We start from the raw sequence: 19,548 nt of genomic DNA, 5'->3' as shown, positions 1-19,548 counted from the left end.
AGGGGAAACTCTCCAGTGGATGGGAGTCATACCTGGCGCAAAGTAAGATGGTTGCGGTCATTGGAGGTCAATCAACTCAGTTGCAAGACATTACTTAAGGGGTTCCTCAGGGTGGTGTCCTAGGCCCAACCATTTTCAGCTGCTTTATCAATGACCTTCCTGCCATCACAAGGTTGGCAGTGGAGATGTTCGCAGGTGATTTGCCCACGATCAGCACCATTTGCAACTTCTCAGATAGTCCATGCCTATATACCGCAAGACTTGGACAAATTTCAGGCTTAGGCTGTCAGCTGACAAAGAAAACATTTGTGCCACAAAAATGTCAGGCAATGACCATCTCCAAAAAGAGAGAATCCAACACCTCCCCATGACGTTCATTGGCATTATCATTGGTGAATCCCCCACCATCAACATTTTGGGACATTACCATTGACCAGAATCTGGATCCAGCCATATAAACACTATAGCTATTTCAATTTCAGTAATGAAGTTAGATCGGACTGTTCTCCTTGAAGAAAAGGTGGCTAACAGGAGATTTGATAGATGTTTAAAATCATGAAGGGCTGTACAGAGTAGATAAGGAGAATAAAAGGATCAAGAATAAGAGGGCACAGATTTGAAGTGATTTGCAAAGGAAGTAAATGTGACATGAGCAAAGTTTTTCACACAAGTGTTGAGCTGCTGAAAGCGTGATTGACATAGGTTCAATTGAGGCATTCAATAGGGCATTCGATGATTATTTGATTATAAACAATGTGCAAGGGTATTTGGAAAAGTATTTATGTCACTATGCTCATTTGGAGAACCAGTGCAGAAATAATGTCCCAAATGGCCTCCTGCGCCATAACAATTCTGTGAAGAGTAGGACAGAGGCTTGGAATTCTGCAGCGAGTTTCTCACCTCCTGACTCCCCCAAGCCTGCCATTGTCATCATGGAATTCCCCCGCTATCAAAATCTTGGGGGTCACCATTGACCAGAAAAACTGAACTGGACCAGTAATAAAAATATTGGTTACAAGAGAAGATCAAAGGCTGTGGTAACTATTTCACCTCCTGTCTCCCCCAAGCCTATCCACTATCTTATAAAGTCAGGAGTGTGATGGAATGCTTTCCACTTGCCTGGATGAACACAGCTGTGATTGGCACCACATCCACCATATCCACCACTAATGTCCAGTAGCAGCAGTGTGTTCCAACTACAAGATGCACTGCAGCAAATCACCACGGGTCCTTCAACAGCACTTTCCAAGCCCACAACCACAACCATCTAGAAGGACAAGATGGCAGACACACCACCACCTGCAAGTTCCCCTCCAAGCCACACACCGCCCCGAGTTGAAACTATATGGTTGCTCTTTCACTGTCGCTGGGTGAAAATCCCTCCCATACAGCATTGTGGATGTACCTTCGTTGGATGGACTGCAGCATTTAAAAGTGGTGGCTCACCACCACCTTTTCAAGGGCAATAAAAATCTGGCCTAACCGGTGAGGCCCACATCCCATGGAAAAAAAGTTTTTTAAAAACCAGCATTGAACTCAGGTAAAAGCTCACCACCTGGGCTTGAATGCAGCTATTGGTAGCAGAGGGCAACCAGTACATGGAGTTGTACCAAGAATTGGCACTTGCAGTGAAAGTAGAGTAACAAAAGAACCCTCTTTTCCCCTAACCATTTTCCTTAGTGAAAACAGGAATATTTGTACATCTACAATTAAACTTCAAATACCCATTAACTGAAAACAGCCAGGAAAGACATTGTTCGTTCATTAGCTGCCTGGCCTTAAGAAAATTAATTACCACATGTAGCTCATAAAGAAATTAACTGAGTAAAAGGTGCGAAGTGTGTTGCTTCCTTCATCTTTAATTTCAATGTCTATTAAACACACCCAAAATAGAACTTCCTGCTGGTGTTGATAATGTTCTATTTATGCATATGAAAAACTACAACATCAAAACAGCCTTCAATTTACACAATAAAAACTACACCAGGCAATTAATTAGTTTGTATGTATTGGTCAGTCTTGTTTGCAAATTCCAATTTTTAAAACTAAACATTAGTCCCATGCTGATCACAGAATCAAATGCATCATTATTCTCAATTACTGCGGATGCTGAAAATCTAAAATAAAAAAAAGAAAACGCTGGAATTACAGGAGTCAGGCAGCATCTTTGGAGATAAACAAAGTGAAAACTTTTGTGTCTATTCATCAAAATTAATGGAACATTTTCATGTTTCTCTCTCCATCGATGCTGCTGTGAATTGCCTGCATTTTCTGCTTTCATTATCTTAAGAAATGCTGAAGCAGTAAAATCACTTCAAGGCAGTGATGGAGTTGTTGCTGCCTTCCTCTCAAGCAGTTGCTTTTGTGTCAGCCTTGGCTCACTGGGTCGCACACTCACAGCTGAGTCAGAAGGTAGAGTTTCTACTCTAAAGACTTGAGCACATAATCTAGGTTGACGTTCTTAGTGGCAGCACTGAGGGAGGGCTCCGCCATCAGAGGTGCCATCTTTCAGATGAGACTTGAAATGGCGCCCTTGCCCACCTTCTCAGATGGATTTAAAGACCCTATAGCCATTATTTTGAAAATGATCAGGGGAGCTCTCCCCAGTGTTCTGGCCCATTTAGCCATCTGTTCATTCATCTCATTGTTGGTTGCTGATTCCAGTGTTGCTTGTGAACTGGCTGCCTTGTTGGATGTGGCGGCCTTTTAAAAATTAACCTTTCAATCACCTTTTTCGATTCCTCAAAATACGAGGAAGACAATTTAGGAAATGATAAGGAGGAATTTCTTCATTGGAGGCAGAATTCACCAAGGTCTGAGTTTTGCAGTGGAAGCTCTAAACTAGGTTGTAAATTCTCAGCAGGGAGAATTGGACTAATTGAATCGCTCTATCAGAGATTCAGACTAGGAATATTGAGCTGAATGGTCTCCCTCTGTTCAATAAGATTTGGTGATTCTATAATGTATTGTAGCTGTTAAAATACAGGGCCAACAATCCCCGGGTCGTGGGTTTATAAGAGTAGAAGGTGACTTTAGCCACCTGAGGGGGATTGACAGGGATGATGTGGAGAGGATGTTTCCTCTTGATGGAGAATCTAGAACTAGGGGGTCACTGTTTAAAATTAAGGGGTCGCTCATTTAAGATAAAATGAGCAGAAAGTTTTTCCACTTATAGGATCATGAGTCTCTGGAACTTTCTTCAACAAAAAGGCAGGGACTTTGAATATTTTTAAGGCAGAGCCAGATAGATTCTTGATTAACAAGAATGTGAAAGGTTATCCAGGCATAGGCAGGAATGAAGTTCAGATCAGCCATGATGTTATTGAAGGCACGAGGGGCCTACTCCTGCTTTCAGTTCGTATGCCATTCAGTTCAAGGGTGATTGGGGATGGGGCAAAAAAAATGCTGGTCTTGCTAAGGGTACCCAAATCCCATGAAAGAATAAGTTAATAAAAAGTTATAATCTGTGGAATGTATTATCTGGAAAGATGATGGACAAAGAATCAACAGTAACTTTCATAAGTAGTAAAAATGCAGGGCTTGGTGGAAAAGAGCAGACAGTGGCAATAATGTCCAATTCCTATGCTGTAAAAAATCAATGAATTAGGCATTGCTCTCCTGTATTCCACAGCTGTAATCAGTTCCATCTGGGCTCCATGTCAAACATGCCAAGAGATATTGGCAGCACCACCTTTATGGAGCAGCCCAGTCTACCTGATGTAACGCAAACATCCTGCCTCCAGTCATAGGTTAAAGCTTCAAGTCTCAACACGATTGTGATACAAAAAGGCTTTGAATCATCAATGCAGGAAAACTTCCAAATTCAGGAAGCTGAATACTTCCAGAACGATAGGCTGCTTGATCTGTGAAGAAATTAGAATTGTTCTCTCTAGAGCAGGGAAGATTTCATGTTGAAAAATCAATGAATGTTTTCAGCAAAGTGAAAGGAGAATCCAGCAGATCAGCAACCAGAGGACACAGGCTTAAGATAATTGGCAAAAGAACCAGGATGGAGGAGGATGAGAATTTTCTTTTTAAGCTGGAGCACACTGCTTAAAAAAAGTGGTAGAAGCAGATTCAACAGCAACCTTTAAAAGGAATTTGGATAAATACTTTAAAAATGAAAGAATTGCAATACAGTTAAAATTTAATTATTGTCACAAATAGGCTTACATTAACACTACAATGAAGTTATTGTGAAAATTCCCTAGTTGCCACACTCTGGCACCTGTTTGGGTACACTGAGGGAGAATATTAGCATGGCCAATGCACCTAACCAGCATGTCTTTCAGACCGTGGGAGAAACCGGAGCACCCGGAGAAAACCCACACAGTCACCCAAACTGGGAATTGAATCCCAGTCCCTGGCGATGTGAGACAGCAGAGCTAACCACTGTACCACCGTGCAGCCCCATGGCAAGAGCAGGGGGAAGGCACTAATTGGAAAGCTCTTTGAAAGAGTTAGCAGGGACGTAGTGGACCGAATGGCCTTTCTGTGCTGTGATCCCAAGTCTCTCACTTCCTCCCCAACTGGCTGAATTGTCCTGCTTAGCTCAGTCACTCAGCACAAAATTGTTTTCTTCAGCCCACTGTAAAGCTACTTTTACATGAGAAGGACGTAGCCAAATGCAGAACGCGGAATCATCCCATGGCTGCTTTCACTCAGACAACCCAACAAGCATTGCTCTAGTAACAGCAGGGTCTTGCACTTTGCAGGTTTTACCAACTGCACCCTCCTATCAGACAAACATGGAGAGTTTGTTTAAATGATGCAAGGTTGAAAAATTACTGTATAGACTTGGAAGTGGGCAAAGTATTTTTAAAAATTGTAACTGTGGGAAATGTCAGGGGAGAGAAAGAAAGGAAACAGCTTGTATTTAGCAGTTTTAACACAACATAATAGGGTCCCAAGGCACTTCACAAGGACATTCTAAATTAAAATTTAACATCAAGTCACATAAGAAGATATCAGGGCAGGCAAACAAAAGCTTGGTTAAAGAGATAGGAGCCGCTTCAAGGATAAGAGTCAGGTAGGGAGCAGAGAGGTTTCGGGAGGAAATTCCAGAGTTTAGGACCTCTGTAGCAGAAGGCATGGCCACCAGTGGTGAAGTGATTAAAATCAGAGATGCTCAAGAAACCAGAATTAAAGGATACTGGAGAGCTGCAAAACTGGAACATATTACTGAGAATCAGAGGGACAAGGCCAGGGAAAGGATGAAAAAGACAAGAGGTTTAAAAATGGTGCTGATTAACCAGGAGCCAATGTAGGTCACCGAGCTTTAGATGACCTCATACGATAGATAGGAACAGAGCCAGCCAAGTGCAGTTCCACCCACTGGACTCTGAAAGAAAAGCACTTGAGGAGGAAGGTTCAACTGTGCCAACCGCCGCAGACAGTAAGCGGGATGAGGAGGGGTTAGTTTACATTTTTCACAGTCATAAAAGGAGCAAGAGAAAAAAAAACATGTATTCACAGACTGAATCAAGGTAAATTCTTCAAACTTTGATCGTTGTTTCTGGCTTATTGCCAAACATAGCAAAACAAATCAGCCAATTGCAGGAATCTACGAGATGCCAGAGAGTCCATTGTTAAGAAATCTAGATGCAAATGCATGCACAATGTCCATTTAGGAACAAAATGGAACAAAAATTGCCAGGGTCAGCCAACAGCCAATGTTAAACATGCACGACTAGTCACAATGTGTCGTATATACTGCATACCAACAATGTCATGTAGCACACACTGAGGATCAGTCGAAAGATATTCAACATGAAACCCTTCAACCAATTTCATTAGTTTTTTTACAACTCACTACCAGATCACCAATTCTTGAAAAAAAGGACTGAGTTGTAGGTCATCGTCCAGTGTCACAATGGAATTTTGGGGGAAGACAATGGCATAACGGTTATGTAACTAGACTAGTAACCCAGAGGCCCAGGCTCTGAGTATGTGGGTTCAAATCCCACCACGTGCTGGTGGAATTTAAGATTCAGTTAATTAAATCTCAAATTGAAAGTTAGTATCACTGAATTTCTAAACTGCCATAAAAACCCATCTGATACACTAATGTCCTTAAGGGAAGGAAATCTGCAACCCTTGCCTGGGCTGGCCTATATGTTGACACCAAACCCACATTATTGTGGTTGACTCTTAACTTCCCTCTGAAAGGCCTCGCCACTGACCTTGCCAGTGATGGCCACATCCCATGAAAAGAATAAAACAATGCTGTTAGCTGGTGCTGGAGATGCAAACCCGATATCACCATCAAGGGAAAGATTGCACCATGTAAAGGTAAGCTTCGTCATAAGCTATACACTTGGTCCACGTGATGTCCTGGACTCATTTTGATCACTTTAGGCCAAGGAGGTCAGAGAAGAATTTTTCCCCAGAATGTTTTTTGCTGGAGACTTTGTTTCCCAGGGGCTGTGGAAGGACAAAGGGAGGAAGCATTCAGTCTCCAGCCATGAGTGTGAGGCACGTTCCATGCACCAACCGGTCTGTTCCTGCATGCCAATTCTGCACAACTGTATGTTAATTGATAGACGCTTGATTTGAAGAGCCCCTGATAGCCATGCAGAGCCATTAGGCAGCAAGAATCATTTGACTGTGGACAGGGGCAAGCAAATAAAATCAATCTCTTAAGACCATTTTTGGTTGCCTTACTTTTTGGAAAGGTATTCAGGGACTGAAGAATGTGATTTCACCAACATGTTCAGAATCATTTTAACTTGCAAATTTTCCCAAAAAGGGTTGTAGCTTCATTTCGTGCAACCATGGATGGGCTTCAGAGGAGTGTTATCAAACAACGTTTCACACCAAGCATGTTAAGGATACATTAGAGCAAAAAAGGCGGGTTTTAAGGAGCATAGAGGTGGAGAGAATTTTGGGAGGGAATTCCTGAGATGAGACGAACTTGATCGAGTTTTTCGAGGAAGTGACGAAGATGATTGATGAGGGTAGAACAATGGATGTTGTCTGCATGGACTTCAGTAAGGCCTTCGACAAGGTCCCTCATGGCAGACTGGTGCAGAAGGTGAAGTCGCATGGGATCAGAGGTGAGCTGGCAAGGTGGATACAAAACTGGCTCAGTCAAAGAAGTGATGTGGAGATGCTGGCGTTGGACTGGGGTAAACACAGTAAGAAGTCTCACACCAGGTTAAAGTCCAACATGTTTATTTGGTAGCAAAAGCCACTAGCTTTCGGAGCACTGCTCCTTCGTCAGGTGAGCAGAACTCGTCTGGAGTTCTGCTCACAAACAGGGCATATAAAGACAGACTCAATTTACAAAGTAATGGTTGGAATGCGAGCCTTTACAGGTAATCAAGTCTTAAAGGTACAGACAATGTGAGTGGAGACTCTACGACTCTACTGTTGCGACACTACGGACTTCCTACAGAAACTCAGCACACATGGGAGCAGTTGAACCAGGAGCACTCCTTGTCACAATGGATGTCTCGGCACTCTACACCAGCATCCCCCACAGCGATGGCATTGCTGCAACTGCCTCAGTACCCAACGCCGACAACTGCCAATTTCCAGATGCAATTCTACAACTCATCTGCTTCATCCTGGACCACAATGTCTTCACCTTCAACAACCAGTTTTTCATCCAGACTCACGGAACAGTCATGGGGACCAAATTCGCACCTCAATATGCCAACACCTTCATGCACAGGTTCGAACAAGACCTCTTCACCGTACGGGACCTTCAACCGATGCTATACACGAGATACATCGATGACATTTTCTTCCTTTGGACTCATGGTAAACAATCACTGAAACAACTATATGATGACATCAAAAAGTTCCATCCCACCATCAGACTCACCATGAACTACTCTCCAGAATCGGTTGCATTCTTGGACACACGCATCTCCATCAAGGACGGTCACCTCAGCACTTCACTGTACCACACGCCCGTGGATAACCTCATGATGCTCCACTTCTCCAGCTTCCACCCTAAACACGTTAAAGAAGCCATCGCCTACGGACAAGCCCTCCGTATACACAGGATCTGCTCGGATGAGGAGGATCGCAACAGACACCTCCAGACGCTGAAAGTTGCCCTCATAAGAACAGGATATGGCGCTTGACTCATCGATCAACAGTCCCGACGCGCTGTCAGCGGTCACGGGCATTCGGCCCCTGATCTTCAGGTAAGCGTTCTCCAAGACAGCCTTCACGACACACGACAACGCAGAGTCGCTGAGCAGAGACTGATAGCCAAGTTCCGCACACATGAGGACGGCCTCAACCGGGATATTGGGTTCATGTCACACTATTTGTAACCCCCACAGTTGCCTGGACCTGCAGAGTCTCACTGGCTGTCTTGTCTGGAGACAATACACATCTTTTTAGCCTGTCTTGATGCTCTCTCCATTCACGTTGTTTTGTTTCTTAAAGACTTGATTAGTTGTAAGTATTCGCATTCCAACCATTATTAATGTAAATTGAGTCTGTGTCTTTATATGCTCTGTTTGTGAACAGAATTCCCACTCACCTGAAGAAGGGGCTTGGAGCTCCGAAAGCTTGTGTGGCTTTTGCTACCAAATAAACCTGCTGGACTTTAACCTGGTGTTGTTAAACTTCTTACCATGAGACCATGCAGACGCTACGGCAATGGATGAATGAACACCACTCGACAATCACCAGGCAAGAGTGTTCTCTTCCTGTTGGGGAACACTTCAGCGGTCATGGGCATTCGGCCCCTGATCTTCAGGTAAGCGTTCTCCAAGACAGCCTTCACGACACACGACAACGCAGAGTCGCTGAGCAGAGACTGATAGCCAAGTTCCGCACACATGAGGACGGCCTCAACCGGGATCTTGGGTTCATGTCACACTATCTGTAACCCCCACAACTTGCCTGGGCTTGCAAAATCTCACTAACTCTTCCTGGCTGGAGACAATACACATCTCTTTAACCTGTGCTTAAAACTCTCTCCACTCACATTGTCTGTACCTTTAAGACTTGATTACCTGTAAAGACTCGCATTCCAACCATTATTTTGTAAATTGAGTGTGTGTGTCTTTAAATGCCCTGTTTGTGGACAGAACTCCCACTTACCTGACGAAGGAGCAAGCGCTCCGAAAGTTAGTGGCTTTTGCTACCAAATAAACCTGTTGGACTTTAACATGGTGTTGTGAGACTTCTTACTCGGTCAAAGAAGACAGAGGGTAGAATTGGAAGGGGGCATTTCTGAATGGAGGGCTGTGACATGTGGCGTTCTTCAGGGATCAGTGCTGGGACCTTTGCTGTTTGTATATATATATATATATGTAGAATAAATGTTTGGAGGAAAATGTAACTGGATTGATTAGTAAGTCTGCGGACGACACGAAGGTTGGTGGATTTGCGGATAACGACGAGGACCATCAGAGGATACAGCAGGATATAGATCGGTTGGAGACTTAGGCGGAGAGATGGCAGATGGAGTTTAATCCGGACAAATGCGAGGTAATGCATTTTGGAAAGTCTAATACAGATAGGAAATATACAGTAAATGGCAGAACCCTTCAGAGTATTGATAGGCAAAGGGATCTGGGTTTACAGGTACACAGGTCACTGAAAGTGGCAATGCAGGTGGAGAAGGTAGTCAAGAAGGCATACGGCATGCTTGCCTTCATCGGCCGGGGCACTGAGTTTAAAAATTGGCAAGTCATGTTGCAGCTTTATAGACCTTAGTTAGGCCGCACATGGAATATATAGTGTTCAATTCTGGTTGCAGACTGCCAGAAGGATGTGGAGAGGGTACAGAAAAGATTTACCAGGATTTTGCCTGGTATGGAGGGCATTAGCTATGAGGAGAGGTTGGAGAAACTTGGTTTGTTCTCACTGGAACGATGGAGGTTGAGAGGTGGCCTGATAGAAGTCTACAAAGATTATGAGAGGCATGGACAGAGTGGATAGTCAGAAGCTTTTTTCCCAGGGTGAAAGAGTCAATTACTAGGGGGCACAGGGTTTAAGGTGCGAGGGGCAAGGTTTAAAGGAGATGTAAGAGATAGATTTTTTTTGTACACAGAGTAGTGGGTGCCTGGAACTCGTTGCCGGGGGAGGTAGTGGGAGTGGATACAGTAGTAGCTTTTAAGGGGCATCTTGACAAATATATGAATAGGATGGGAATAGAGGGATATGGTCCCCGGAAGGGTAGGGGGCTTCAGTTCAGTCGGGCAGCATGGTCGGTGCAGGTTTGGAGGGCCGGAGGGCCTGTTCCTGTGCTGTAATTTTCTTTGTTCTTTGAGAGAACTGAAAGCACAGCTTCGAATGATGGAGCGGCGGAAATCAGGGATGCACGAGAAGTTGGAATTGGAAGAGATCTCAGATAGTTGTAGGAAGTCATAGAGGGTGGCAGATACCAATACTAAAACTGCACAGACAACACCTCACAATCCCACTTTGGTTACTTTTCAGCAAAATGTGGAAATATTGTATCAAATAATATTTATGAAAAACAGGAAACCGCAAATTCCACAATCACTCTGAGATCAGCTCCCTTTATACAACAGAAGGTCACACTGTTTGCAAAATTTAACCTTGTACAAAATAGGAGTGACAATCTAAAAGCGGAGGTAAAATTCCAGGAACTGAAACAGGATAGTCCAATTTCTCCAATGACCTCATATATTCCAAGCAAACCTGCGTTTTGTTTTTGCTGTGAATTTGCATTCTTCCATGCCTGACAAGTGGTGAATATAGTAGATACAACTGCATAGTGCCTGAAGCCACGTGTGCAAGGCTACATTGCATCCATATCTTATAAACAGCAGCAGCTATGGGAATCGCTTTGAGACAGGAACAGAGTACTGCAGCATGGTAGTTGTTTTACTAGACTAATAAGCCAGAGAGCTGGGGTGGAATTTTCTGGCCGTTCACACCGACGGGTTTCTCTGGTGCCGCTGCAGTGAATGGAGATTTGGCTGAGTGCCAAATTATCCGCCCTTGCTTGCAGCAGCGGCTGGTGGGGGTGGGTGGGGGTGGGGGGGGGGGGGGGGGGATGAACAACCGGAAAATTCCAACCCTGGACTACAAATTTGAAGACTCAAATTCTAATCTCATCATGCAGCTGGGGAATTTAAGTTCAGCCAATTGGATAAATCTGGAATTTTTTAAAAAGTCCCAGTATTGGTGACCTTATATCTGCTGACTTGTCATAAAAACCCATCTGGTTCACTTATGTCCTTTTAAGGGAAGGAAATCTGCTGTCCTTCCACTGTCTGGTCTAAGTGACTTCCAACCCACAGCAATGTGGTTGATGTTTAACTGCCCTCTGAAATGGCCTAGCAAGCACTAAGACATAATAAAACCGATACGACAGACCACAAGATCTTCACAACATTCAAGGGCAGCGATGGCCAGTAAATATTGGCATAAACTCACACACTCACTCAGGAAACAAAAAATTACAGACAGCAAGAACCTTATTTTTATTCCACCCTTCTCCAGTTTAGAGATATGATGTCAGTTGTAGCTTTCCAACTGCTGCACTGACTGAGACCCAACCACAACTGCCTTGGTGAAATGCTAATGCCTAGATCTTTGGTTCTGCATGCTTCAGGGAAGGTGCCTTTAGTCACTGTGCCTCTTGAAGAGGTCCTGGAGAGAGACGTTTGGGACCAAATTCTAGGTAAGGCTCTTCTTCAGAAAGCTCCAAAGATGTGCACTTGTGCATTAATCTTCACTTTGTGATATTCAATGGGAAGATTTTGGATAAGCAAAAACATTTCTACAGCAGGGATTGATCTTAACACAATCCCACTCCTCTAGAGAAGAGCCTCATCACTTTTCTTCACATTGCTCAGTTGACATGTTAACTCCCAACATCTTTGTCAAATAATGTCATGCTTGAAAGTGACAATAATACAGTTCATCCCTGTCAGTGAAATTTTAAAAAGGAATTTGGCCGCTCTTTTGTCCCCTGAATCCCTGCACCTGGAATTGAAGCCCAAGGTCTCACTGTCCCCAGTGTGGGAGCTGACACATTGGGGCTCAGCCTACCTGGTGTTGAGGGGCCAGTATGTGTCTATACACACAGTAACCCTGCACAATTGTGTGTTTTGTTTTAAATTCATTGCTGGGATGTGGACATTGCTACCGGGGCTAGCATTTATTTCCCGTCCCTAATGGCTCTTGAACGGAGTGGCTTGCTAGACCATTTCAGAGGGCAGTTAATCATATTGTTGTGGGTCAGGAGTCACATGTAGGCCAGACCAAGTGACAATAGTTTCACGGTCAGCATTGAACTTTTAATTCCAGAGTTTTGTTGAATTTAAACTTCACCATCTGCTGTGGTGGGATTTGAACTCAGGTCCCCACACCATGGGCCCTATTTTACCATTGTGATGCTAAATGCTGGGCGGATTTGAAACTAGGAATGTTTGAGATCTGACTTTCAGACTTGTTCTCAGGCGTCCCCATACGCACACTGCCTGAAAAATTATCAGCGATTCCGAATCGTGCAGCGGAAGCCTGTGGGCGAGGCTTAACGTGCCTGAAACCCTGCAGCTCCGAGTGACACCTCCAACTGCGCATGCGCAGAAAAAAAAAAGATCGACTGTTGCTCCTCTGCAACATCCCTCCTGGGCCAGATAATGCCTCCCCCCGGCCTCCACAGACATTGCTCCAACCCCCCTCCCCAACATTACTGACCCCCTTATCCTCCCACCATCCAGACCAATTGTGGCCTCCTCCACCCCCCCTTCCCCCTCACTGATCTTAGGCAGAGTGGCAGCAGCCTCCCCCCATTCCCACACACTGATCTGAGGCAGAGTGGCAGCAGCCCCCTTCCCCCTCACTGATCTCAGGCAGGTGGCAGTGGACCCACCCCTCTCAACCGATCTCGAGCAGAGCACCGTCGGACGCCCGGCACTTACCTCCTCATTAACTGGAGCGCCCGAATCAGACTTTTATGGAGCATGTCTGTTTCGCGCTGATTCTGGATGGGCGAACGCGGTGGTCAAGGGGGAAGTGCCGGTAAGGTTGGGCGTGCAGTCCATTAAGTCAATTTAAATGCATGCAAATGCATTAAAATGGCTGTTGCCATTCAGGACACGGTCCCAATCGTGGCCATTTTCGGGCCTTGGTAAAGGGGGAACCGGCGCGGAGGCGGGTGCGGATTGCACTACTTGCCTCATGCTCGACTTTACCAAGTTTTTGCGCCCGACTTAATGGTAAAATCGGGCCCCATTAGGCTGGGCCTCTGGATTGCTAGCCCAGTGACAATACCACGACACCATCGCCTATCCAACATGATCAGTTAACTTAAGTATTTGCAAGTTACATCCTTAACATGAGAGTTCTGGACAAGACCAGGAGTGGGGCCATACATGTAAGACCATCAGCATTTGAATGGTGGAACGGGCTTGTGAAGCCGAATAGCCTCCTCCTGTTTTTATGCTATGCCTTTTGTCACCTACTGATTGACCTGGACTTCATTCCTGACCCTTATTTTATTGGCCGTGTCTGTTGTCTCTGGCAGATATAGATGCAAAAATGCTGTCAAGTGCTTCCTCTCGCCCAAGGCCCCTTACCTTCGATGCTGAGCTCAAAGCAGACGTGGCAAAAGGAAAGCATCTCCCTCGCAGTCTCAAGCTTACAGACTCCGCAGATATTGTCATCATTTAGGTCAATGTTAACAAACTGCTCCTCGTTCATAGCGAATCTGAAAACAGCAAATAAAGTGCCACGGTTCATCAAGCAGAACAGAATAATTGCCCAACGACAACTGAAAATGTCGACGAGGTCACAGTGAGCTGAAAACATGGCTTATTTCATCAGTTACATTAAAAATATATCCCCAGAAAGCGTTTTACAAGAATGTCAAGGACTCACTCAATGTCACCTGTTGAATAAAAAGCAACTTTTATGGTGTGTGCTGCAGGTTTGGTGGGGAACTGTACTATTTTAATGCAGGCGCTACAGAATAAAAAACATTTCTCGCATACTCATCGCCTTGAGCTATTTTAGCTTGAAATTTCAATGCACGGACCAAATTTGCAGTTAAAATGGAGTGTTAGAAGGTGCCGATGAAACAAGGTTCCCTTGGCACCATTGTATAAAAGCCCATTGCACTTTAACCTCATTTGTTTGAACAACCTTAATAAAGCTGGTATTAGTCTGGAATTGTGTTTAGAAGTGACAAATAGAGATTAGTTTACACAAACTGCAGAGCCTGGGAGTTTGGCAAACTGCCCGAATGGCAACATCTGCTTGGAACAAGAACAATGCTTTTTAACTTCAGCATTCGTGGGTCTACTGTAGTTTATGGCAGTGGTGGACAACCCTGCAGCCCAGGGGCCATTTGGGTTCGGAGTACAGCCAAAAATCATACTAAGACATTTTGTTTAATCCATGTGCAGGATTACCACGTCGCACTGATTTCCATCCGTGTAGTTGTTTTCCTACCGGTATGACTGAAGAGATACGCACGTTAAGCAAAGGCAAGTGAAGTGAGGTGTGTGCTGATTGCACACATCGACTGTGAGAGCCGTGCGCACTCAATCTGTGTCCAAAGTATAAATATTTATTTTGTTTTTACTATTCAAAGTAAATGAAAATTCTATTAATATATGAATGATCAATTATTCTTTATAATTTGTCATAAAATATTTGGTGTGTATTAAATATATTCAAACTAATTCATAGAGTTATGGTTAGTGAACAAGCCTGGATTCAATCTTTTGGCCCACTAAGATGAAGGAGGGTCATTCATGCAACCCACTCACTAGCCTGGGTTGCCTACCACTTGTTTATGGTGACTCAATGCTAAATCCAGTTCCTATTGATGGGATTCGTTATACAACCTTTTGGAGATCCCATTAGTCATTCTGTGATGAGAATTAAATCATTAGCTTCGTTCAAGCGTGTCAGTGCACAAAGTCTTGTATCCCTTCACTTGTCCAACAATGCTTCGCCTCCAGTGATTTAGGTATTGAAGTATAATCACGGTCATGTGTTTACAAGCACACATCTGCAAGGGAGATGAATGGCCAATTCATCTGATTTTGGGAGATGAAGAAATGTTGCCCTGCTTTTTAATGAATAGTGTCAGGTGAATCTTCCATTTCCTCCTCCTCAGACAGACAGGACTCTCCGTTTGATAACTCATCCATAGGCCTCTGATAATGTGAACCCCCTCGGTACTTCAGCAAAGTGCCAACCGAGATTATGTAGATTTGTCTGCAGGAGTTCCAACTCTGTGCTTGGAACACAAAGTCTGTCATTTTACATCAAGTTACAGACCACCTCACTAAAAATAGGCTCGAATACTGAAGTTAAAAGTAGAATTTGTATTTACATAACACCTTTTATAACCTCAGGACATCACAAAGGGCTGTGCAACTATTACTCTTGACAATAAAGTCACTATTGTAACGTAGGAACACAGCAACCAATTTGCACACAGCAAGCTCCTACAATATGTTAAATGACAAGAGTATCAGTTTTTAATAACGTTGAATGAGGGACAAATACTGACCCAGGACATCGGAAAGAACTCCTTTGAAAAATAGTGTCGGATATCTTTAACATCTACCAAAGACAGACAGGGACCTTGGTTTAAAAATCTCGTCAAAAAGATATGTTACATGGACACAGAGATGATAATCTCATGTTAGTGTTAATAGGAGTGGAGCAAACAGAAGACCTCAGTGTCCTGGGAACCAATACCAATTGGCACAAAAGAAATAGTCAAGAAGCGCAGGCTGCAGTGTTGTCACTGGGCCTGCTGGTAATACATTGCAGAGGACAAACAAGAAACACCCAGTTAAGCCTGTCAACAGCAATGCTTCTCATGTAATCCTCTTAAGTCATCATCTTTACTTGCAAATATGAAATGCTCCACCCTGAAATTACACCACTCAGAACAAGCCCTGAAGATGTAGCCCAATTTGGGAGGAAAAAAAAATCTAAAAGGGCTTTTACAAAGTTCATGCATGAACTGGGCAAAAGTTTTCCGCACATCCTTGATTTCAGTCCTATGAAGGATTTGACCCACTGCCACTGGCCAGAGTATCTGTTGTTCATAGTGCAGGGGTCAGGAACCCCCCTTTACCTGAATGGACCTTTTAAAAAAAATTTGCTGAAATTAACTATTGGGAATCGCAAGATAAACATTTAGCATTTCTAAACCAAATTCTTGACCCAACTTTGATTATTGCATTACTTGACTTTTTGAAATTATAATTTTGTCATTGAAATTATCTTTAAAACAATCTAAAACTTAAAATGGGTAGAATTAAGACTATTTTTATCACCATCGATTCTTGCACAAGAGTATGTTCAGAATAATTTATCACCTCAGCTATGTTAGAACTGCTCGCAGTCATGAAATCTTGAACCAAAGCCATTATCTATAACCATGGTGTAGCACAAACTGCAACAATATCACTCGAGTAGGTTTACTTGGGCGCACCATTTTTCTTCAAAATAATCATTTGAAACTGTCAGCATACGAAGTTTTTTATCGCCACAATTAAAATATGGTTCATTATCGTGACAATTATTTTTGAGGTTTTTTTTCATGCTAATGCAATCCACTGGAAAAGGACGGATCCACAAATTAAATTTTAAAGAGCCGGAGGTGGTGCCAGAGCTGCTGACCCCTCTTTTAAGCGCATCATCACATTTCTGTTGTGCATAAATCCAACATCTGTACAGCTGTGCTTCAAGCTGCCTGGAGCTTGTAATGTTTGGGTTGATTTGTCACATGTATTGGTATACAGTGAAAAGTATTGTTTCTTGCACACTGTACAGACAAAGCATACCGAACATAGGAGAGTGCAGATTGTAGTGTTACAGTCATAGCTAGGGTGTAGAGAAAGATCACTTTAATATGAGGTAGGTCCATTCAAAAGTCTGACGGCAGCAGGGAAGAGGCTGTTTGAGTCAGTTGGTATGTAACCTCAGACTTCTGTATCTTTTTCCCGATGGAAGGTGGTGGAAGAGAGAATGTCCGGGGTGCGTGGGGTCCTTGATTATGCTGGCTGCTTTTCTCAGGCAGCAGGAAGTGTAGACTGTGTCAATGGGTGGGAGGCTGGTTTGAGTGATAGGCCAAGCTTCGTTCACAACCTTTTGTAGTTTCTTGCGGTCTTTTGGACAGAGCAGGAGCCATACCAAGCTGTGATACAACCAGAAAGAATGATACATCTGTAAAAATTAGAGTAGTAGCAGACATGCCAAATTTCCTTAGTCTCTTGAGAACATAGAGGCATTGGTGGGCTTTCTTAATTATAAAGTCAGCATGGAGAGACCAGGACAGGTTGTTGGTGATCTGGACACCAAAAAACTTGAAGCTCTCGACCATTTCCACTTCATCCCCATTGATATAGACAGGGGCATGTCCTCCACTGCACTTCCTGAAGTCGATGACTATCTGCTGCGTTTTGTTGACATTGAGGGAGAAATTATTGTCATTGTACCAGTTCACCAGATTCTCTCTCTCTTTCCTGTACTGCATCTCGTCATTGTTTGAGATCCGAGCCACTATAGTAGTGTCATCAGCAAACTTGAAAATTGAGTTGGAGGGGAATTTGGCCATACAGTCATAGGTGTATAAGGAGTATAGTAAGGGGCGGAGGACACAGCCTTGTGGGGCACCGGTGTTGAGGATGAGTGTGGAGGTGGTGTTGTTGCCTATCCTTGTGGTCTGTGGGTTAGGAAGTTCAGGATCCAGTCGTAGAGGGAGGAGCTGAGCCCAAAGCCAAGGAGGTTGGAGATGAGTTTTGTAGGAATAATGGTGTTGAAGGCTGAACTGTAAATCGATAAATGGGAGTTTGACATAGGTGTCTTTGTTATTCAGGTGTTCCAGGGTTGAGTGCAGGGCCAAGGAGATGGCGTCTGCTGTGGACCTTTTGCGGCAATAGGCAAACTTTAGTGGATCCAGGCAATCTGGGAGGCCAGAATTGATTCATGCCATGACTATCCTTTTGAAGCGCTTCATAATCATGGATGTCAGAGCCACTGGATGATAGTTATTAAGGCACGCTGCCTAACTTTTCTTTGGTATGGGGATGATGGTCATCTTCTTGAAGCAGATAGGAACCTCAGATTGTTGTAAAGAGAGGATGAAGATGTTTGCGAATGCCTCGCCAACTGATCTGCACAAGATCTGAGTGCTCATCCAGGTACCCATCCGGGCCAGTCGCTTTCCATGGGTTGACCTTTGAGAAGGCAACTCCGACATGTGCAATGGTGACCTTGGATACAGGTTCATCCGAGACTCCCAGAATGGAGGGCTTGCTCTCACTGACCTCTTGCTCAAAACGGGCACAGAATGCATTGAGCACACTGGGGAGGGGTGCATTGGTATGGCGATTTTACATGCCATCGTCTTGTGGCCTGTTATGTCTTGCAGACCTTGCCATAGTCGGCAGGGGTCCGTGTGGCTCACCTGGGACTCTAGCTTGGTCCGGTACTGTCTTTTGGCATCTTTGATGAATCTCCTTAGATCATATCTGGATTTCTTGTATAGATCGGGGTCGCCTGACTTGAATGCCTCAGACCTGGACTTCAGCAAGCAGTGGATATCTCTGTTCATCCATATTTACCAGTAGGGAAACACGTGGATTTGCTTCTTTGGCATACAGTCTTCTACACACCAATGAAATCAGTTACTGTAGTGGCGTACTCGTTCAGGCTGGTCAGAGTTTTTAAATAACGACCAGTCTATTGACTCTAAGCAGTCAGGTAGGAGATCATCCGATTCCTCAGACTAACATTGCACTACTTTCTTTGACGAATTTGGTTTTGTGAAGGGGAGGTTGTGTCTCATTAACTTGATTGAGTTTTTCGAGGAAGTGACGAAGATGATTGATGAGGGTAGGGCAGTGGATGTTGTTTACATGGACTTCAGTACGGCCTTTGACAAGGTCCCTCTAGCAGACTGGTGCAGAAGGTGAAGTCGCATGGGATCAAAGGTGAGCTGGCAAGGTGGATCCAAAACTGGCTCGGTCAAAGAAGGCAGAGGGTAGCAGTGGAAGGGTGCGTTTCTGAATGGAGGGCTGTAACAAGTGGCATTCTTCAGGGATCAGTGCTGGGACCTTATCATTTATATATATATATATATTAGGAGGAAAATGTAACTGAATCGATTAGTAAGTTTGCGGATGACAAAGGTTGGTGGATTTGCAGATTGCAATGAGGACCATCAGAGGATACAGATCAGTTGGAGACTTGGGCGAAGAGGTGGCAGATGGAGTTTAAACCGGACAAATGTGAGGTAATGCATTTTGGAAGGTCTAATACAAATAGGAAATATACAGTAAATGGCAGAACCTTTAAGAGTATTGATAGGCAAAGGGACCTGGGTGGAGAGGTTCTTAAAAGTGGCAATGCAGGTGGAGAAGGTAGTCAAGAAGGCATATGGCATGCTTGCCTTCATTGGCTGGGGTATTGAGTTTAAAAATTGGCAAGTCATATTGCAGCTTTATAGAACCTTAGTTAGGCTGCACTTGGAATGTAGTGTTCAATTCTGGTTGCCACACTACCAGAAAGATGTGGAGGCTTTGGAGAGGGTACAGAAAAGATTTACCAGGATGTTGCCTGGTATGGAGG

The 19,548-nt window shown here is 44.0% G+C and overlaps 1 protein-coding gene across 3 annotated transcripts in view; it reads right to left on the bottom strand.

Annotated features, from left to right (window-relative positions):
* The window catches only part of c17h21orf91 (chromosome 17 C21orf91 homolog), a 53,692-nt gene that overhangs the window by 22,488 nt on the left and 11,656 nt on the right, over window positions 1-19,548 (bottom strand). Inside the window, exons 2-3 of one of the 3 annotated variants that reach the window (XM_078233044.1) lie at window positions 13,527-13,657; window positions 6,183-6,423 (exon numbers count right to left, since the gene is read on the bottom strand). The exons of 1 other annotated variant lie outside the window; for it this stretch is intronic. In XM_078233044.1, the coding sequence (XP_078089170.1) occupies window positions 6,183-6,207 (25 nt within the window). In that variant the 5' untranslated portion in view covers window positions 6,208-6,423; window positions 13,527-13,657. The remainder of the gene's footprint in view (window positions 1-6,182; window positions 6,424-13,526; window positions 13,658-19,548) is intronic. One more of the 3 variants, XM_078233043.1, reaches the window with a different exon arrangement.

The sequence above is a fragment of the Mustelus asterias genome, chromosome 17 (genome assembly GCF_964213995.1).
Source record: "Mustelus asterias chromosome 17, sMusAst1.hap1.1, whole genome shotgun sequence".
Lineage (NCBI taxonomy): Eukaryota > Metazoa > Chordata > Chondrichthyes > Carcharhiniformes > Triakidae > Mustelus > Mustelus asterias.
This window is presented reverse-complemented; position numbering and strand designations above follow the sequence as displayed.